At 44.2% G+C, this 18,344-nt stretch overlaps 2 protein-coding genes across 2 annotated transcripts; one reads left to right on the top strand and one right to left on the bottom strand.

Annotated features, from left to right (window-relative positions):
* The first annotated feature begins 205 nt into the window (after window positions 1-205).
* On the top strand, window positions 206-10,125 carry thoc5 (THO complex 5). The gene is made up of 20 exons (XM_050051940.1): window positions 206-331; window positions 586-690; window positions 1,311-1,454; window positions 1,717-1,830; window positions 2,227-2,324; window positions 2,858-3,004; window positions 3,090-3,204; window positions 4,290-4,422; window positions 4,521-4,598; window positions 4,751-4,794; window positions 6,005-6,104; window positions 6,855-6,963; window positions 7,707-7,808; window positions 7,911-8,007; window positions 8,098-8,209; window positions 8,299-8,402; window positions 8,499-8,586; window positions 8,685-8,800; window positions 9,637-9,827; window positions 9,924-10,125. The coding sequence occupies exons 2-20, from the start codon at window positions 592-594 to the stop codon at window positions 9,985-9,987; spliced, it is 2,055 nt and encodes a 684-aa protein (XP_049907897.1). The 5' UTR covers window positions 206-331; window positions 586-591; the 3' UTR covers window positions 9,988-10,125.
* Window positions 10,126-11,785: 1,660 nt separating this feature from the next.
* Window positions 11,786-16,339, bottom strand: LOC126394336 (neurofilament medium polypeptide-like). The gene is made up of 4 exons (XM_050051092.1): window positions 15,589-16,339; window positions 13,953-14,152; window positions 13,716-13,840; window positions 11,786-13,618 (listed from the first exon to the last, which is right to left on the bottom strand). Exons 1-4 carry the CDS (start codon window positions 16,337-16,339, stop codon window positions 12,406-12,408), a joined length of 2,289 nt encoding a protein of 762 aa, XP_049907049.1. The 3' UTR covers window positions 11,786-12,405.
* Between the last annotated feature and the right edge of the window lie 2,005 nt (window positions 16,340-18,344).

Raw genomic sequence — 18,344 nt, 5'->3', positions numbered from 1 at the left:
CCTTTATATATATTCACCATTGGTGTTTTAATATTTTTTCCTTGTGTATGGGATAACAATTGAACAACATAAGGATAAGAAATAAAGTAATATCTTTAGAGTAATTGTCTTTTTAAATGACGGGCACTACTAATATCTATATATCCTGTAGGTGGCAGTATAGCCGTTGGTTCCTCCTTTGACTAGCCGGTGTGAGTATTTTGGCACGTCAAGGCTTCCGTCCGTCTGCGGCGCTTTACGGGTAAACTCACGGTCTGGCTAAACAAAGTATCCTGTACGTGTGCATTTGCCCTCGATTTATTAATTTCAGCCGTATTTCTGCACCAAGGAGGTATGTGGCTATTTATGTATATCACATTAAACACACAATATATCGACGGTTTGATATCTGTGATTGAAAATCTGCCTTTATGAGCCGACAAGCTAACGGTTGTTAGCGAAAAAGCTAGTCAGCCACAGCCAGTGCAAAGATACAGTGCTAGCATTAGCTAGCTTACTAATGCATAAATAGTAGTGGGAAAAGTTTTCACTGCTTATCTCTGTCTAATTGTATTTCTTCTATGTATTTCCAATATTCATATCCAGTTAACCATGTCGTCTGACGCCTTAAAGAAGCGAAAGTCGAAGGTTCTCCGCAGTGAAGGAGGAACCCCAGAGACGAAGCGAGGTCGCGGGGAGGGGGACCAGCAGGTAACTTTGGGACACCGCCGGGAGGAGTAGCAGGGTGCTTTAATGTTGTGGGGTCAGGGTGCTCTGATAACAGCAAAAATACGCATCGACAAGGTTTCACTGGGCATTGTAATCCAGATAGGAAGTTCATAACAGTCAAGCTCGTTTGTCTTCAGATAAATAATAGACACTGAGATACTGAATACTTTGACCATCATAGCAAACTTAAGAGTTAAATTTTGCACACCTTTCATGGCGGTAAGTATCACAGAAAAAATATCACATGATTAAATCTGCTGCCTCATGTAATTGAAAAACAAAATCATTGTTGATCAAAGGACTGTTGGTGCAAACACTAGCTTGGATGTACATGTCTGTTTAAGCACTATATTGTCACCAAGATAACCAGCTGCTAATGTAGCATAGTGAACGTTTGAGTTCTCAATATTTAAGTTTGAGTCAAGTTCAGAGTCTTTAAATTTGGCACCTGTTTGATCACCTGTGTAAATCCCCGCTAGTGGTGTTGGGATGGATTCAGCACTGTGATTTCTTACAGCACCAAGAATAGTGGGCTCAAGTTACTACGTGACCAACAGTGGTGTGCTTTATTATATTAATGATGTTGTTTTTTAATGTTACAGGATGCGCGTGTGTATAGTGAGGAGATAGAGCTGGATGGCAGGGACCCTGAGCAGGACTTCCTGCAGTACAAAGAGTCATGTGAGAGTTTGGCCACACTCATGAGTGAGATCCAGGAGCTTAAAGCCAGTGGAGCCAAGGAGGGGGTAAGAATCAGACTTAAGATATACATCCAAACATACTCATTATATACTGATTCCATTGCCAGCTTTTGGTTCAGTCATAATTTAGTGACAATACAGTCTTGTTAAACAAGTACTACATTCTCAAACAGCAGAAATGTTTTACATACACTTCGTAATCCTGGTAAATCTAATACACCACAACATTGTATACATGATCTCAGACAAAGCTGATTCTATGTTTTCACCGCAATAATAAAGTCTAACAAGTTGTGCCTGTCCTCAGTGTGCTGAGATCGAGCAGAGACGTATGCAATGCTGCATTCACTTCATGAATCTGAAAAAACTCAATCGTCTGGCTCATATGCGACTGAAGAAAGGCAGAGACCAGACACACGAGGTAATTCCCACACAACTCTCAAATGCTGTCCAACGTTCATGAGACATAAGAAATACCAGCTTGGGTTAAGTTCACTCGATTCCATTCATTTGCTGTAAAAGTGCTGCCTCAGCTCCCTTTTGTGCTGATCAGGAAAGGCAAGTCGAACACCAAGCACTTTGTTTCTACTTTTAACACCTAACTGCAGTAGCTGCCGCTGTCAGCAAAGAAAGCTTTACACCCTTAGGTTGGTTTTCTCTTAGAATTTATTGATTCAGTTTCAGATCCTGTGTATTGATCTTCATTCTTACTGAATCTTGCTTGTGATTTTCAGCATATTGTTTGGCATGTATGGTTTTCCAGGGTTACCTAGTTTGTGTTTGCAAACCAGCCTTAACCCCTGATTTCCCCCCTCAGGCAAAGCAGAGAGTGGATGTGCTGCACCTTCAGTTACAGAACCTGCTGTATGAAGTTATGCATCTTCAGAAGGAGATCAGCAAGTGTCTGGAGTTCAAGTTAGTACAAAATAATATATATGTCAACTTAAACATCTTTTACTTTGAACACACTTGAGACTAAGCACAATGAAAATGAACAATCACTATAAACAAGAGAGCTTAACGGCAGACCTTGTTAATGTCTACATTTGTATGTGAATATACAAATTGCTTTCTAAAAAAATACACATCACATAAAGCCCTAGAAATAAAGACATGCCATTTCTCTCTGACAGATATAGATTTATAGTGTGTACTCAAGAGGGAAAAAATAATTACTTATGTAAGAGATAGTCAAAATGTGTAGCTAGTTATATAACAAGTTGCTCAGGTGGAGTAAAACTTGTAAATATGACTTGTGACTTCCACTGTTGATAGTTCATGTCCATATTTTAAAGAACACATGCTTTCACAGTGGTGATAATGATAATACAGTTTATTTACTTAGTAACTTTAACACACACACACACACACACACACACACACACACACACACACACACACAAAACGCAACTCAGAATGCTGAGTTAATGTACCTTTCCCTGATCCAGGTCTAAGCACGAGGACATAGACTTGGTGTCCGAAGAAGAGTTTTACCAGGGGGCGCCACAGGATATTTCCAGACCTCAACTCACAAAAAATGATCCTCACCAACTCACGCTGGCACGGCTAGACTGGGAACTTGAACAGAGGAAGAGGTATATAAACTTGCACACAGCATAGTGCATTAGCAGCCTGCTGGGGAGCACAGAGCAGCTGTTAAAAGTTTGTGCTTGGATACAGGTTGGCAGAGAAATACAAGGAGTCACAGGCAACAAAGGAGAAGATCCAGAAGAGCATTGAGGTGAAGAAGGAGCATCTGACAAGCTTGCAGCCAGGACTCAATGCCATCATGCAGGTATAACAGCATTTTGGGTGCTATATTGTAAATGTTTTATGCTTTAAGGGACCTTTTTTATTGGCACTTCTAAGTTCAGGCCAAAAGTGCACCCCAACGCCTCAGAGTGGGTAGCAGCGTCATCTTGCTGACAGCAGCCAACTGTTGACAACCCCTCTTCTCCCCCTCAAACAAGTATATGTTGCGAGACTCAACTCCCGTCTGTGCAGGAGACCAGAGAGAAAGATGTTGTTTTTTTTCAAAAGTCCCTGTGTGTTCAGCTGTTGGTGCTTTTGTAGCTTCTAACTGAATAACTGAATATGTGGTATACAGTTTAGTTTCTCTCTTGTGTCCTGTTTGTACTTCCAGATATCTACTTTACTTTACCGTTTCATGTTTGCTTTGAGCCGTATAGGAGCCGTAGTATACCCAATATTTCTGTATTTGGCTGCTAAAAACTGGTAAATAACAATATCTATGAACTTTTATTTTGAAGAATTTATAGGAAATGAAATGTGTTAATCAATGAATTAGCAGAACTTTTCTAGCTGCCCCCCCACCCCCAAATAAAAGCAAGTCGTCTAATACCACATGCAGGTAGAGTACAAGCAGAAACAGGCACAATGAGATGTTGAGGCTGTTAATGCACCTCTCCAACAGGTAAACAACTTCTTTTACCTGCTGTGCTGTGTGAAAAACACTGGCGGCAAAGTAACGAGAGACTTCTCAGACATGGATCAGCCCGCTGCTTTTTTAACGTCGTCGACTCAAGACAAGCACAACATCAGTTAAAGACACTCCTTTGAGGGGATAGTCCTCTTGTATGGAGATGCAAATCTGCGCTGTGCTGGGCTGACGCGCTGAGTCAAACCGAGTCAAGCCAAGCTAGCCCAATCTCTATATCTGTTCGGTTTTGTTTCGGTTGCATCAGCTTGGAGCATTGATTTTTGCAAAGTGTTTTGAAAATGTGTTGTTCATTTATTATTTATAATATCGACTGCTTAGTTAAATTTCTTCACCTTTTTTCTTTATTGAGGTGAAGGTCTTACCACCATGTATGTATCCCCTGAATAACAATATGATTTCTGCTCTCTTTTCTTTCACAGGCCTCTCTCCCGGTGCAGGAGTACCTGTCCATGCCTTTTGAACAGACTCAGATACAGACAGAGGTTGCTCGCCACCTGCCGCCACCTCTCTACGTCCTATTTGTTCAAGCCAATGCCTATGGCCAGGCCTGTGGTGAGTAGTCATTTGAGAATATGCCGCGTTAATGTTGAGTTTGTCTATATGGGAAAGAAGACCTGATTCTCAACTATCTATTTTTGTTTCCATGTCAGACAAGAACCTGAGTGTCTCCATCAGTGGTGATGTGGATGAAGCCAAGGCCCTGTCCAAACCTCCAGAAGATTCCCAGGGTACAAACGCTACTTTACATGCCTGCCATCACACAGACACTTAACTTTGTTGTGCAGTTCATCTAAATATTTCAAGATGTTATATTTCTGAGAAGTGCACAACCCCAAAAAACAGAAAAACCATAAAAAATACATGTTCTGTTTTCATTCAGATGATGAGAGTGACTCAGATGCAGAGGAGGAGCAAGAGAAAACGGTGAGTCACACTAACACCCTCAGGTCACTGGGTTCAACGATTTCTTAATATACCTGTCTTTGCAACTGACACACAAAAGATCCCTGAGGCTCTAGCTGTCACACATTGTGGTCTGGCGGGTTGGGGAGCGGCAGCTATCGATCGCTTCCTGCATCCAGACAAGTGCCAGCTGGAGGATTCTGGGAAATATTTATCAAGAATGGCTAGGTGACTGTAACCTGAGCCCACCTCGGGCTTGCACTCTCAGCACCAAACCTGTGCTTTCTGTCGGGATGTTTCTCTAGTGAAATAGATATCTATTTTCTTAAGTACTGTTTCGGGAATACATTTTTTTGTATTGTGTTGCAGCTTCTGTCTGGCATATCTGCATATAAGGGGCAGTGCCCACCAAAGTGTTTTTTTCCTTAGGCCAGTGAATTGTTTTAATTCCTTGAAATGGGTGCGCTGCGTACTTACGTTATGCTACAAACGCCAGAAGCATGACGAGGCACTGAGTGTCTGTTTTGTGCTTAGAATTGCGTTTTTTTCCCCCAAGTTCAGAGAGTTGAAAAACTCTTCTTCAACTTTGCATAAAATGCTGTGCAGTTTAATCACAGTGGAGGAGGTACAAATACCATGAAGACCAACTGTCACATCTTAGATGTACAAGTGCCAAACAACAACAACAACAGTAGAGGAGAAATGTGTTATATGCAGTACATATATTAATATCTGTTTCCTCTCGTGAACCCACATAACCAGGCGGGTTTGTCCTCTTTCCTTATATGCTTATGCTTCAGTCTTCCTTTTGTCCAGAGCAAGTATTCTACCTTGTGCCAGCATTTCTCCTTCCTAGGTTAATCCATATTATAGCAACCAGACACAACCAAAACGCCTCACCTAAAAAACAACAAAACTGCGCCTTCAAAGTGTTGGGGAAAAAAACTCTTAGGTGGACATTGGGCCAAGCAGCTCACCTGAAACACCCCTTGCTTTTTTAATCTTTTACTACTTTGAACCTTCCTTTGAACTGCCGCTTCCACCTTTTATCTGTAACAGTATAGGGCTAAAATGCTACAGATGCTAAGTCATTTTCATGTTTCACCTGGAATCAGCTGGAATTTGAAGCAAATTGTTTTTCTAACTCATTTGATATGCCACAATGTCAAACATTCACTTTGTCTTGCTTTTGTTCTCTTCATCTCTTGTTTCCATCGCTGTTTATTGACAGAAGAGGAGAAGGCCAACTACAGGCGGCCAGCTGGATGAGAAAAGACGGGAGATGCTGAAAAGGCACCCTCTGTCCCTCCTCTTAGACCTCAAGTGTAAAGGTAACTCATAATGCATCCTTATTGATTTCAAATTTTAGCATCTGCACCAAACAAGTCTGTGCATTTTGTGAATTTGTTTGTTTACAAGTCATCTGTAATGTATCAATAGCTATTGTAGTAACTGTATACGTACCAGATAGTGAGTGAAACAAAGTAAGCGTGACCCAGTCTGCTATGATGTCATGACACCATTTGACCCTCGTGTTCCCTCTGCTGGCAATAAAAGGAATAGTGACAGATTATAGGGAGATCTGCATTGCAGGCGTAACTTTACCTAAAGTGGGAAGGAGGGGGGGAGAGACGCTTGCAGCATCGTGGGTCTGCAGCACCTACAACAAGCTGTAAGCATATTTTCCCATCACCAGTCTTTTTCTAACCTCTGCTCGTATTTCTAGTGCCTTCCCTCTCCCCAGTTATCTTCACTGCTGCCAGCTGCAGCAGTCAGTTTACTGCAGCAAAAGCAAAAAGAGAGCAGCGTAGGTGTCAGTGAGTGAAAGAGTGTCACAGGGTTCACGGTGACTGCAGAGAGTGGACTGTGAAAAATGACCATCAGCATAGTATGTGTCCTGTGGATGCTGCTAGCTGCCATCGTGACCACACCCTGTTATTGCTCTCTGATGCGCTGCAGTGTAATGTAATCCCAGGGGGGCCTTCACTGGGAGGATTAATGAAAAGAGACGGGTAGAGAGAGAGTATTGAGCTAGTAATGGATTAGTTCATCACCATGTGTTATCTGTCTTCTCTCCACAGATGGCAGCATCCTTCATCTCTACTTCTATTACCTGATGAATCTCAACATCATGACAGTCAAGACCAAGGTCTCCACCTCCACAGACCTTAACACAGCCATCAGCGCAGGGTGTGTATGTGTGTGTGTAGATGTAGGCCCAGATCAGACAGAGCGTGTTTTGCAGGCTGCAAAACTTGAGCCGCACTGCCCTGCTTTTTTTGTTGAAGCCTGCCCCAATCAGACAGAGTGCTTCTTGCAGCTGGCTGCATTTTATGTTAATTGTTGCTAGGCAACCACCAAATCACCTGTCTTTTGCTATGATAAGTAAACTCAGATCTGTACCTTAAAATCTGCATTAAAAATGGGCAGGGGGAGGGCACATGGGAACTAGAGATCCATGTGGGTACTTGAGACCCTCAGAAAGAGGAGAAATCACAGGGAGTGCCACCAGCTGGTCTAGGAGCTTTGCTTGCAAGTTGGTTTGTTCAAGGCTAATTTAAGGATGATACAAGGATGCGCCAAATTATGATTGGTAAAATTTTAGAAAGTACTACTTGCTACAACTTATTGTAAAGGCCACTATAAAAGGCCCACCTCTCAGTTTACCTGATTGGATAATGGGAAAAAAAAACACCAGTGACTTTGAGCGCTTTTCCACTCCGAGTTGAAGTTTTTCAACTCAATGTATTCAGGGCAAAAATGTAAGGTGCGTAGAGCAGAAAAGCAGCGAGCAAAATGCTTTACTCTCATTGAAAACAATTACAGAAGGCTGCCCCAGGCTGCTTAAACACACTGTCTAATCGGAGCCTTCAGCGTCCGTCTTCTTCTCTGTGTCACTCAAAACTCTAAGTCTAATAATGTCTTGTTTGCAGGGACCTGCTGAAGTCAGACACTCTCCTCAGCTGTCTCTACACCAGCGACCAGGGACGCGAAACACCCAATCCAGCTAATCGCTACCAGTTTGATAAAGTCGGGTGAGGATGTCAAGCAATTTAATGAAATAAGAAGACGTAGAGCAAATCCCACTGCTGAATTTAATGAAATTCAGGCAGAATTAACCCATCATTTCTTTTTAGGATTTTTTCCTTTGCTGATTATGTGGACGAGCTGGGCCATCCCTACATGTGGGTGCAGAATCTAGGAGGACTACATTTTCCCAAAGATTCTTCAGAGGTGCATGTTGAAATCAAGTGTTTTACTAGTTGAGCGCAGTTCCTGTGTGTTACAGCCTCGTCATGTTAGTACACGCTTATATTTTTCCAGGGTGTACGTGTGGGCAGTTCTCTGAGTGCCAGCCACATGGAGAGCACCATGAAGCTGCTGAGGGGACGACTCCAGTCCCGCCTGGCTTTACACAAACAGTTTGCCTCTTTAGGTACATCATATGTTAACAACCACATGTTAAATACTCTGAAAGAGGAAATAAGACATTTTGACTGAGACTGTTTGCGCTCCTGTCCTCAGAGCACAGCATCATCCCTGTCTCCAGTGAGTGTCAGCACCTCTTCCCTGCCAAGATCATCTCCCGTTTAGCTCGCTGGACCACTATCACTCACCAGGAGTACCTGGTATACACATATAATCACATATGTGCAGATATTTGAAATCATCTGTTTTAAAAAATGCAACATATGTCTTACTGTGGTATTTCTCTTTCATGGTAGGATCTGCCATATACTCGTCATGTGACTGATGCTGGGCTGGCAAAGGAGACTGATCTGTACTTCATGGCTGTGGTGGAAAGGGGCACAGGTAAAATACGAGCCCTCATGACAGAATTTCCCGATTTTGATTTTTTTTTTTTTTTGTCTTTCTTATAACCCACCTGCCTTAATCTCCTCCTTCCTCAGCTCGTCTCCAAGCCGCTGTGGTGCTGAGTCCCCGTTACCCAGAAATCTCTCCTCTCTTCTCCCTGTCCCTCAGCTGGAAGGGAGAGCGCAGTGGACGCACTGATGACAACCTTCGAGTATGAGCTTTTTTCAATATTGATTTCTTATGTTCCATTAGCTCGTTTAACGTCTAGATATTTAATGCTCCACGGCTTTGTTCACATTATAAGCAAATGTGGCCCAAGTCCAGTTTTTTATTTTTTTTTATTTGGCTGATGTCACAGGGGTGTGGACACAGAACTCTGCTGAATTTTTCTTTTCAAAATGGATCTGATCTGATCACTGGCCATACGACCACTCTGAGCACAGTCATATCGGAAGTCTTGTGTGTTTTACCCATGCATCGTCACTGTGTATCGCAGATCACTCACCATACATGGTCGTAGTGATCTGTTGAAACTACAGAAGGCTGCTGCAGCCGTACCGCTGCTGCAATAGGCTGCTCCAGTCGCCAGCTGATAGAGCCCGACTGCATAACGCTTTGTGACAAGGATAGCTTGCCTGCATAAGTGCTGCTGTGACAGCATTGACATGAGGCACCGATGGAGATACTGTAACGAAGCCTCGGACATCCACAAGTTTTGGAGGTGTTGTCCCTCTATGAAACCCTCCAGATTCTGGCCCCACCACTCCTGAATCCGCTCCCAGCCGCACCCACACCTCTCTCCTCACAGAGCTACCAGCAATAGCTGCTAATAGAGCTATAGTGTTGTCGTCTGAAAGTCAACGTGTAACATTATTGGTTGCATGTGAGACTTTTCAGGGCAGGGATCCTTTCACACTGATGTCAGATATGGGTCACTTTAAACATGAATGTGAACAGTCTAGACAGAAAAATCAGATCTGGGGGGGATTGAGCATTAGTCCCTGTAATGTGAGCGCAGCCTCACTGACTTATCTTTTCCCTTTTTAGGCCATGGAGAGCGAGGTCAATGTGTTCAAAAATGAGCTACAGGGGCCACGTCCAGGACACCAGCTCTTGACCAATCAGCTTTCCCGCCTGTGTGTCTGCCTGGATGTATATTTGGAGACTGAAGGACAAGATGACAGCGTGGAGGGACCACGAGAGTTTCCCAGAGAAAAGATGTGTCTGCGCACTGTCAGGTATACAGTCACAGGAAGTAAACAAAATGTGGTCAAAGACAGTTTAGTATCTGAGTAAGTTCACAGTATCTCTGACATCTCACCTCTCTTTCTCAGGGGTCCAAATCGTCTGAAGCCATTCAAGTACAACCACCCACAGGGCTTCTTCAGTCACCGCTAGATCTGTCCATGTGATTCTTCCTGCTGTACTTTACAACTCTAACTCCCTCAAGCTTGCCATCATGGCTCTTTGACACAGTATCTGTTTTTTAAAAAGCCTTTTTACCTGAAAATAAAGAAACACCATTATTTTCCTGAATGAGTGTGTATCTGGTCTATTTAAGGCTCAGTTGCAGCCATGCTTTGTTGTGCTCTCCAAATTTCCCTGTTTCATCCCTCTGCCTTTCTCTCCACCCTCACCTCTCTGTGCTGCTCTATTTATAGGCCTCGTCTGCGCTAGCTGATTACTATGCCATTGTGGTTCAGAGCTACAGCGAGCTGAGTCATTTCCTCAGAGAATCACGTCCACAGAATATGATATCTGGTGTATTTTACAGTCAGAGCTTAGCCTTTGACCTTTCATTTATCACTCTGGAAGCTTTAATTGATGAAGAACAGGTTATTATTATTCAGGATACTGATGCCAGTTCTGTCAAGGCTTACTGTCATTTGATGGTTAGCTTGCAGCAGTCTGCAGAAGTGTTTGAAAAAATATCACTCTTACTTTCTTGCATATTGTAGTGCAGGATTTAACTGAATCCAGACATTAATGCGTCATAGATTTATGGATGCATGTAATTAGAAGAAGATGTGGACACTGGTATTGACTTATTTAATACGTGCGTGTGGAATCTCAACAGAGAAAAATGTATTGTAAACAGGGAGTTTAAGTCATACGTGCACTTAAATCTTGCTTTTTTTAAAATTAACTATTCAGGGTCAGATTTACTTCTATGAAAAGGTCTTTAAACATTTGATTCTTTAGGGATAAAATAAATTCTTGTAATCTGAAAAATTATCAGAAAAGTGCACAAACAAAATGGAACCAGATGGCTTGTATTTGACTCCTCAAGCGTTTTGTTCCCAAAGACCTGCTGAGAGTCAGATGTATTTCAGGAAAACAAGTTCACAAAGTATGACAGTGAAATTAAAAGTGACATCCAGATGCAATGACGAGAAAAAAGGCATTTGCACCATCCACCTGTTGTGTTCTATGACGTGATCGCTGATCCCATTATTACAAAGCCATCGATCAGATGCAAAGAGATTGGATGTGAAGGGAACACTAAAATCATGCCAGAAGAGAAATTCTTCCAATGTCAGCCAAAGTCCAATGTCAGAAATGTATCCACAAAGAAAAAGACCAGTAGCTATAGTCACCAGCTGCTGCACTCAGTGAATCATATTAAAAGTGTAGCCACACCTCTGTGAAAGATTATAGAAATGTATGAATAGCTGGAGTACTAATTTGTATTTCCTCATACATTATGTGTGGATTCAGAGGTGAAGGCGTGTTCTGTGTTCATCTTAAACCTACTCATGATACTCCACCTATGACATCACTGATCATGGGTCATAATGAGTCAGCTGTAATGAATTATAAAACCACTGCATCCTTGTGTGAACTTTCCTCTTTGCAGGGAGGCACAGCCGAGAAATAAAAGGCAGAAATCTGAGTGTTGCGTGCGAGCGAGCAGCACCGCTCCTGATTAATACATGAGCATGGTCTCTGGAATGTGAGGAAGGGTGCAGTGGCTGCTTTGGGTGGGTACAGCTCCCCCCCTCCTTAGCCGCAATGCAGTGCAGTTACTCGCAGCGTTTACCTTCCAGGCCTCACACCTTGTATGATTACTCATGACACCTCTCCTTCATACATCTTCACTCGAGGTCGACATGCTATTGATTTTTTCAGCAGTGTAAACACATTAAGAAATCTCCCAAGTCTTTTTTTGTGTTTGATTTTTTTTCATCCTTTATTTATCTGTTTCGTATTGCATATTCTCAGCAGTTAATACATAACACATAGTCATCATTGCAGACCAGAAGAGTGAGACGCTACAGCTCGTCTTTCAGGAGAAGCTGCGTTATGGTCCACAACAAGCAAAAATTCAAGTAACTTTCCTCTATCTGTAAATATAATATAGACATTTGTATCTCCTTAAATATACTTTTTATATATATTCAATATCTGTCACAATCTTTAGCTTGACATTGTTTTGACATCTCTACCCTTGAAGGCTCGTGTAGGTACAGCAGGCCCCTGCGGTCCCCGTCAGCGGGATTCGGTTTTAATGCACTTGTTATTTATTAAGGGCAGTTGTCACATTCAGATAAAGAGTTTAAAGCATTCTGCATTCACTACAGTCATACATCAGAAGCATCAGGGGTGTGTAATGGCCATACTTAGGGAGCAGGGGGTTATTTGCTACAGAAATCACTATTGCTTACATACCATCACCTGCTTTGCTTTGGACATTAAAGCGCCCATCTGAACTGCTGGGTGCATCCAGCCTCTTTTCTCCTGCTCTTTACTCTCCCTTCCTCATTGTTCTTTGGCATCTCCTCCTCTCCTTGTGCCTTGAATCACAGTGCGTCACTCTTACTTCTTGGCCTTCTCCTCCTGCTTGCTCTCCTTTGATTCTGTGCCAGAAGATTTCTCCGCTTTCCCTCCCTCCTTCACCTCCTTACTCTCTTCTTTACTGGTTTCCTTTTTCACCTCTGGCTTCTTCTCATCTTTCTTGCTCTCTGTCTTCTCGGGTTCGGCTTTAGGTGCGGGCTTCTCCTCTGGCTTCTTCTCCTCCTTCTTGGCTTCTGTCTTCTCGGGCTCTGCTTTAGAGGCGGGCTTTGCCTCCGGCTCGGCCTTCTCTGATTTAGGAGCAGCGGGTTTCTCCTCCTTGGCGGGGGGAGCGCTCTCTTTAGGCTCAGGCTTGGGGGCAGGCTTGTCCTCAGTGGGCTTGCTGGGAGCGGCAGGTTTAGAAGTGTCATCTGCCTTGCTGTCTTGCTTTGTATCAGCTTTGTCGGCCTTCTCTGGCTCCTTCTCCTTGGGCTTTTCCTTCGTCTCCTCCTTTACAGGTTCTTCCTTCTCCTTCTTCTCCTCCTTGACAGGCTGAGGCTTCTCCTCTTTTTTCTCCTCTTTAGGGGTGTCTTTGGCGGCGGCAGGCTCGGCCTTCTCTTTTTCTGGAGACTTTGGTTCTGGGGTCTTGGGGCGGGGAGATTTAGATTCAGGGGATTTGCTGGGTGGGGATTTTGACACAGGTGACTTTGACTCATCTCCTGCAGGGGATTTGACTGCGGGCGACTTAGTGGGTGATTTGGGCATTGGGGATTTGGGTGCTGGTGATTTAGATTCTGGTGATTTTTGTGGGGATTTAGATTCCGGTGATTTGACAGCGGGAGATTTGGGCTGAGGGGACGCAGCCTTTTCTGGAGATTTGGACTTCTCTTCCTCCTCACCTGCCTCCTCTTCCTCTCCCTTCTCCTCATCCTTTTCCTCCTCACCCTCTCCTTCCTCCCCCTTCTCTTCTTCTCCCTCTCCTTCCTCCTCCTTGTCTTCTCCTTCCTCACCTCCTTCCTCCTCTTCTTTGGTTTCCTCGCCTTCTTCTTCTTCTCCTTCTTTCTCTCCCTCCTCTTCCTCCTCATCTGCCTCCTCTGTCACCTCTGTGACCTGGGTCTCATCTGTCTGTTCCTCCACGATGACTGTGTCGGAGATCTCCTCTCCTTTCATTTTCAAATGGGAAGAGATTCTGCTTTCCAGGTAAGAGTACGCACCTCCTCCTGAACCAAAGCGAGTCTCCTCTCCCTCCAGTAATTTCCTGTTTTAAAGACACACAGTCAGTGAAAAGGACAATAACTTTTGATATTTAGAAGTCAAAGAATCATTTAATTGTGTGGGTTTGAACCCTGACCAACCTATAAGCAGCAATCTCAATATCTAAAGCCATCTTCACGTTCAGCAGCTCCTGGTATTCCTTCAGCTGGGTGGCCATCTCCCATTTGGTGGTTTTCAGTTCGTTGTCCAGCTGATTGATGGTCTCCTGCAAAATAAAAACACATAGCCTCACAGTTAAATATTATACAAATGGCAATGTGTAATGAATGTGGTTTTCCCTGTGTGGTATAGGTGACATGTTTGTGTTGATTTCCTGCCTGTAGTGAGTTGAGGTCATCGTGGTGTCTGTCTTCACATTCCATACGCTGCCTCTCCAGCGACTCCTTGGTTCCCCGAAGAGTCTCGAGCTCAATAGTGCGGCTCTGGAGCTGACGACGGTACTCTGAGATCTCCTCCTGGCTTCCACGGATTGCATCCTGGTTGGAACGAGCAGCTTCGGACAGACGCTCCATACGCACTGCAGAAATTGCATACAAAAGAATGCATTCAGAAATCATATTTGCTGTGTCATACCACTGACTGGCTTATATCCAAAAACAGTTTGACATGACCTTTTGAAATTCAGCATTCTTATTTACTCCACAGGCATGCATTGTTTTTTTTTTTATCTTGGTCCGGAGACATTTGACCTGTCCTTAGAGACGCTCTGCTGGGAGCCTGAGTAACCTTGACACTGTCCATCTGTCAGTCAGTAGTCTGACTCAGCTACCTCCCTCCACCAAGGATGAATGAGCCACACTGCTGCAGTCAGCTGGACACCACACAGGGAAGGTCATTCTGTTTGCATCTTTCACTGCTTATATTAAGTCAGCATGTATGGACAGCATGGCTCAATCTATAGATCATCAAGTTCAGTAACATGCAGTTCAGATAAAACCCTCCTTGGCCTTTAAAGTTGTCGATTGTGTATTTGCACAGCACGATAAAGGTCAGAAGTGTTGTTTGCATCCGATGTTGCAACTACTTGCAGTATAATTAAGAGGACTGTATGATCTATCCATCATATCTAGCTATATGTAGCCTATAGCTGACATCCAGGCCCTTGGTGAGTCACGAGTCACGACATCAGAACGAGGACTGCAAGAGTGATGAAGCATTATCTGGACTGTCTGCCATCCACAAACAGTGACCTTGAAACAATAATTCTATTTGTAGAGGTCCAGGTTCAGGGTAAGAGACACAGACAGCGCACATGGGGCAAATGCAAGAACACACCCACTGTTACTCACGGTGAGAGTGCAAATGAATCATAATAGTCTCTGTGTGCCATCTCACTCCTGCAGTGCCTCCCTTAAGTTAAAATGATCATTCTGCGGCAGCGATGCACCCGCAGAAAGACGCACCATTTAAACCGGAGGTCATATTTTTCAAGTCTGTCTGCATTATATATTCATGATATCTGCATTAACTCACTTAATTTGCCTGTAATCGGTTACTTATCGTCCTTTGTTTAGTTGAAGTTTGCGATCTGGCAGGCTGGTGGGTATTTTTTGTATATAGACCATTGTCTGTTTTAATGTGGTACGCTTTGGACCTCCCTCTGTGCGTCCTTAATAAAGTCATTATTAAATTATAAAGGCAGGATCTGTTAATATGCAGATTCATAAGGCAGCATGCTTAATAGTTCCAGTGCTGATGGTCGTATTAAAAAGTAGGCGACTCCTGCGATCCTCGAGCACATTCACCTTAAATAACCTTATGCATTACAACAAGGCTACAATTGATCTACAGGCTGATTCAAACGCTGATTGCAGGGATGTGACTTTAGGTTTCAGCACCACGGACAGAGAACAGCCACTATGCTGCACACTGAGAAGCGCGCGCCAAAGTTTATCTGATTTAAAAACTCAGATCAGGTCATTTTTAAATCTTTCTTATTTTGACCCAACTCACCTTTGAACCATTCCTCTGCGTGCGTTGAGCACTTGGATGCGTGACCATCCAGCTGCGCGCGGATCTCTCGCAGTGCGCCGGTGACGTCCGCCTTGAGCGTGTCTCTCATGTCAAAGCTCACCTGGGCACCGTGAATCTGCTCGAGGAGCTCCGCGACTTCTTCCTCGTGGTTCTTCTTCAAGAAGACGGCCTCCTCCTCCAGGGCGCGGAGCTTCTTGTCCAGCTCCATCCGCGCCATCCTGCACTCCTCTACATACTTTTTCATGGTGCGCGCAGCAGCCTCCAGCTCTTCCCGGTTCCGCGCCTCGTCTTCCAGCCTGACCCGCAGGTGCTGGATGTCCTCCTCCAGGTGCTCATGCTCCAGAGCTGCGCGGGCCTTCTCCCCGGTCAGCTGCTGCAGGAGACCCCTCAGGTCGCCCAGCTCTCTTTCGTAGTGCTCCCCAACGGAGGCGCGCCCGGCCTGACTCTGTCGCAGCGCTGCCGCTTCCGCCTCCAAGTTGCGGTTGTGCATCTCCAAGTTGCGCACCTTGTCGATGTAGCCGGCGAACCTGTCGTTCAGGGTCTGCAGAATCTCCTTTTCGTTCCTCCGCGTCATGTCGCCGTTGAAGGTTTCCAAGCTGTCCACGGAGGATGGCTGGCTGTAGGTGAAGCGGCGGCGCTGGGAGTGAAAGCCGCTGGAGGACACGGACGCAGGCCGAGCCTTGCGGTACGAGGTCGGGCCGAAGAGGTGGTGCTCTACCGTGAAACTCATGTTGGCTGAGCCGGATGAGAACTGACTGCAGCAGGAGGGGGGGCGCTGGCCTTATATAGGAGGGAGGGAAAACTCACTAGTCAGCATCAGGACACACACATTTAAAGAGATATCTGTTCTTCAGACAAGTACTGCCTGCGCAGGAATATTCACCATGTGTAGCACCTTGTAGATGAGTTGTATTTTTACTGAAGGTGTTAATAGGGTGTAATTTATATAAAAACAACAAATCTAAAAAACAATATTGGTTTAATGGCGTGTGAAGTGTTTTTAAGCATCACTGTCCACTATCTTAAGATGTTTAATGCATAGTAACATTTGGGGAAAATGTAGCCAGTGTGTTAAATGATTTGGACATGAGTAATTTTGCTGCTTGCATCTGGCATGGCTTTATATAGCCATGTCTGATAAATTATTAATTTTGCCAGATTTTACACATTTGAAGACATATTCATTTTTTTGCTGTGGCAAAAGTCTGTGAACTGATTGTGTCGGTGTGCAGTGTGTTCTGCTGATGCTCTCTGTAGCTGTACTGCTGCAGTGTGAGTTTGCAGATCCACGCAACTCCCCTGAGATTCAACTCAACTGCTGGGCCATTGACAGACACTCTCTCTCTCTCTCTCCCTCTCTCTTACTACATGCAAACACAAAAAGGTTTGCCTCTCTATCCCCTTATAGTTATCCCCATGTTACTTTTCATCTCTTAGTTTCTGCTTCTTTTTGTCACTGAGGAGTTAATAGTCTCCAGATGTGCACATGTGGTTGCAGTCCAAATAGGACATGTGACAACACTGACATATTAAAACCATAAACAGCAGCAGCACCATGCACATGAGGATGTGCACTGAGCTACGATGATACAGCACTCAGACAAAAACTGAGCTGCCTCTGCTGATCCAAAGGGATGCTCTGAGAGGAGGACAGTTCTGAGGAGCACGTACAGCACCTATTGATTTCTCAAACTCAGGGTGAGTGGGTTTACACTGCATGCCTTAAAGGAGAAGGCAGAACTGTGCCTTTTCCCTTGAGATGCTGAAGAAAAGATGGTTCAGCACACATTCATTTCTCTGTATCAGCCATTCTTCGTCCCTGTGAACATGTGTGTGTTGTCAGCTCAATGACACCCAGAGGACTGTGTGACACCCAAGGCCCTCAGTCTGTCCTCCAGCAATCATGTCTTTTTATGGTCCTTAAATCTTATTTTCAAAGGTGAAAAACAAAATAGTTTGGCATCTTTTTTTCTAGAATATTGGAACATGTTTGCATTTATGAAACACATAGTCACAGCGTGTTCAGCACCATAGCTCACATGTTCAGGGGGCCGAGGGCCACCCAGGACAGAGATAACATGCATCACATCCCCTCCCTCCACTGGATTTATGTTTTATAGATGAGGACAAAAGAGCAGAGTAAGCAGAATGCAGTTGTGATGTTATGAGGATCTCATGTTCAATATAGCTCATATTCCCCAATTACCTTGTTATTTGAACCAACTGCAAGCAGCTGAAGTCTACAGAAAAAGACTTTCTACCAGCCATGACAACACTGCGACAGCTGGTATTGTTTTCCGTTTGTGAGTCTGCGGAGTGTGAGGTCCTGGAGACACATATTGTAGTGGGAACCACCACAGAAGCTGTTTTTAGTATTCTGCCAAGTGTCTAAATTGTATGTCTGTCTGTCTGTGGACAGATTTTGTCAGTGCAATAGCATCACAACCGTGCAACATGCAGTCATCAAACTTTACAGGTGTTTAGTTGTGATCAAAATGACGGCCATGTTCTTAGATGGGTGTTGTCTGAGCAAGGGGGCTTGAAGTAAGGGGTGTAGGAAATAGGGAAGGTGCCATTGCCCCCATGCTTTATGCCCTTGGCCCATTAACTTTACAGGTGTGTAGTTGAGATCACAGTGAAGGCCAAGTTCAGAGATGGGTGTGGTCCAAGGAAGGATGCTGGAGGTAGGGAGTAGGAATTAGGGGTGATTGGCCCCTTCACTTCTCTCCTAGTCA

This window comes from Epinephelus moara, chromosome 8 (assembly GCF_006386435.1).
Source record: "Epinephelus moara isolate mb chromosome 8, YSFRI_EMoa_1.0, whole genome shotgun sequence".
Lineage (NCBI taxonomy): Eukaryota > Metazoa > Chordata > Actinopteri > Perciformes > Serranidae > Epinephelus > Epinephelus moara.
The sequence above is the reverse complement of the archived record's forward strand: the minus strand, read 5'-3'. Positions and strand labels throughout refer to the sequence as shown.